This window comes from Apis dorsata, unplaced genomic scaffold (assembly GCF_000469605.1).
Source record: "Apis dorsata unplaced genomic scaffold, Apis dorsata 1.3 scaffold_163, whole genome shotgun sequence".
NCBI lineage: Eukaryota > Metazoa > Arthropoda > Insecta > Hymenoptera > Apidae > Apis > Apis dorsata.
Genome location: NW_006263452.1, coordinates 969,182 through 971,209, shown reverse-complemented (window position 1 = coordinate 971,209; position 2,028 = coordinate 969,182). Strand labels below are relative to the sequence as shown.

The following is a 2,028-nucleotide window of genomic DNA, read 5'->3' as shown; positions in this document are numbered from 1 at the left end:
TATATATATATATATATATATACTTACTAAATCTAGAATAGAAATAACATTCTGGCATTTTTGTCATATCATATTCATGTAAAAATTCACACTGATCACCTTTTTTACAAAGACCTCTTAACCAATGTTTACATACAATTGTACGATCTCCTCTTACATGTCTAAATGGACAAGAAGCACCTTTAACACAAGTACCTCTTGGATAAAATTGACATACTGCAGCAGTAGATTCTGTAAATGATGAAACAATATTCAGATAAGTTTAATGAATAAATTAATATTAATTTAATTTCAAATTCAAATTATCAAAAAATATAAAATATTTTCATAAAGATTGTCAATATAATAAAATGACTTTTATTTAAAAATTATTTATTATTTTACATTTTAATTTTTTAATTATTTTTATATTTTATAACATAACCTAGTCAAATTGAATATACAAAAATTATCACGTACTGTCCATTCCAGTAAAAGGTAAAGGAAGTGCTCCATATTGTTCATCAAGAGCAATTTCAATATCAAATCGCATGTTATCTACGTTTGCCACTAAACACTCCATTATTTTTCAAAATATTTAACAATTACAAATCTTATTTGCTTCCGTATACAGTAGTATCTCGAATGTATACAACATGCATTAATTTCATTCACAATTGAATTAAAGTTTTTATTGTCGAATATTCACTTTTGAATACTGATTAGCATTGTTAACAATATTTTCATTGATTAATCATTGAACAATTTAGATAATTTATACTGCTTTTTATACGACATCATATTGCACGTGCATTAGTAATATAGGCGTCATTTCATGTTGGCGCTCTGAAACGAATTCACTCTATTTTAATCCATATATTTTTTTTTACATTAAGAATATAATATCATCTATTATTTTTTCATATGACATTTTTTTAAATAAAAAATATAATAAGGAATATTCTATTATAAAAGTAAGAAATTGTTTATATTAAAATAATATAAAATAATTTATAATTTCAGGATAAAATTATGGAATATTATGGCAATATTATGGCAATAAATAGAAAAATTTAACAATTTATAATGAAATATTAAAAAATCTATAAGATATTAATACAGAAAAAGTGCAGATGTAGACAAATCTTGTTCAAAAATAATATTTTACATTCAATGTCTTGTATTAAAAGCATAGAACTTTACTATTTTAATATCATTTTCAACGTTATAGATTCGACTCAGAATAAAATTACAACGTTAATAATAACTAGAATTAAAATTAAATTTCAATATAAAATTACAAATAATCATTCGTTTCCTATCGTTATCAAAACACAGACGTTATAATATTAATATACATTGTATATACTATATTTTGAGAAGTCGTTATTCTAGAGATATATTTTAAAGTCGAAAATCTAATATCTTTCTTGTTATTTGTTAAAAATTAAGATATATTATAATTTCGAAAGAGAAATAATGAGGATGTATTTAATTAACATCCTATAGTTTATAATCACAAATTAAGACAAACAATAATAAAAAAAGAAAAAATAAAGTAGAGATAAAATAAAAATATTAAAATTAACATTATTTCTAAAGTATTGCAAATGAAATACAAAGAAAAAATAGAAAATAATAAAAGAAAGATAGAGATAACATAAAAATCAGTTAAAGTTATTTTTTGATTATAGAAAATATTTCTATAGAATAGAATAAGAATTAACGCCATCTTTTTAAAAAAATATCTTTAGTACTCAAAAAATGGCGCTGAAGATCAATTCTTATCTTATTTTTATTCTAACTCTTATTATTCTTTCTACTTCAGGTTTGTTTTACACTTATAGATTATTTAAAAATAACATTTGATTCTGGCATCTTGATTAATAATCGATTAATAATCGAAAACCTATATATAAGAAATAATATATAATATATAATATAAAAATAAAAAACGTTTGTGACTTTCATATGCATAAAAAGTGAAAATATTTTATTAAAAATTAAGTTATCATTATTCAAATTTTTAGAAAATCATCAGTTATCTAT

General features: G+C 20.9%; 1 protein-coding gene across 1 annotated transcript in view; it reads right to left on the bottom strand.

Moving 5' to 3' along the window:
- The window catches only part of LOC102678929 (cleavage and polyadenylation specificity factor subunit 4), a 2,554-nt gene extending 1,695 nt beyond the window's left edge, over positions 1-859 (bottom strand). The window contains exons 1-2 of the mRNA XM_006613859.2: positions 460-859; positions 28-231 (exon numbers count right to left, since the gene is read on the bottom strand). Coding sequence (XP_006613922.1) covers positions 28-231; positions 460-562 — 307 coding nt within the window. The 5' untranslated portion in view covers positions 563-859. The remainder of the gene's footprint in view (positions 1-27; positions 232-459) is intronic.
- Positions 860-2,028: the final 1,169 nt, after the last annotated feature.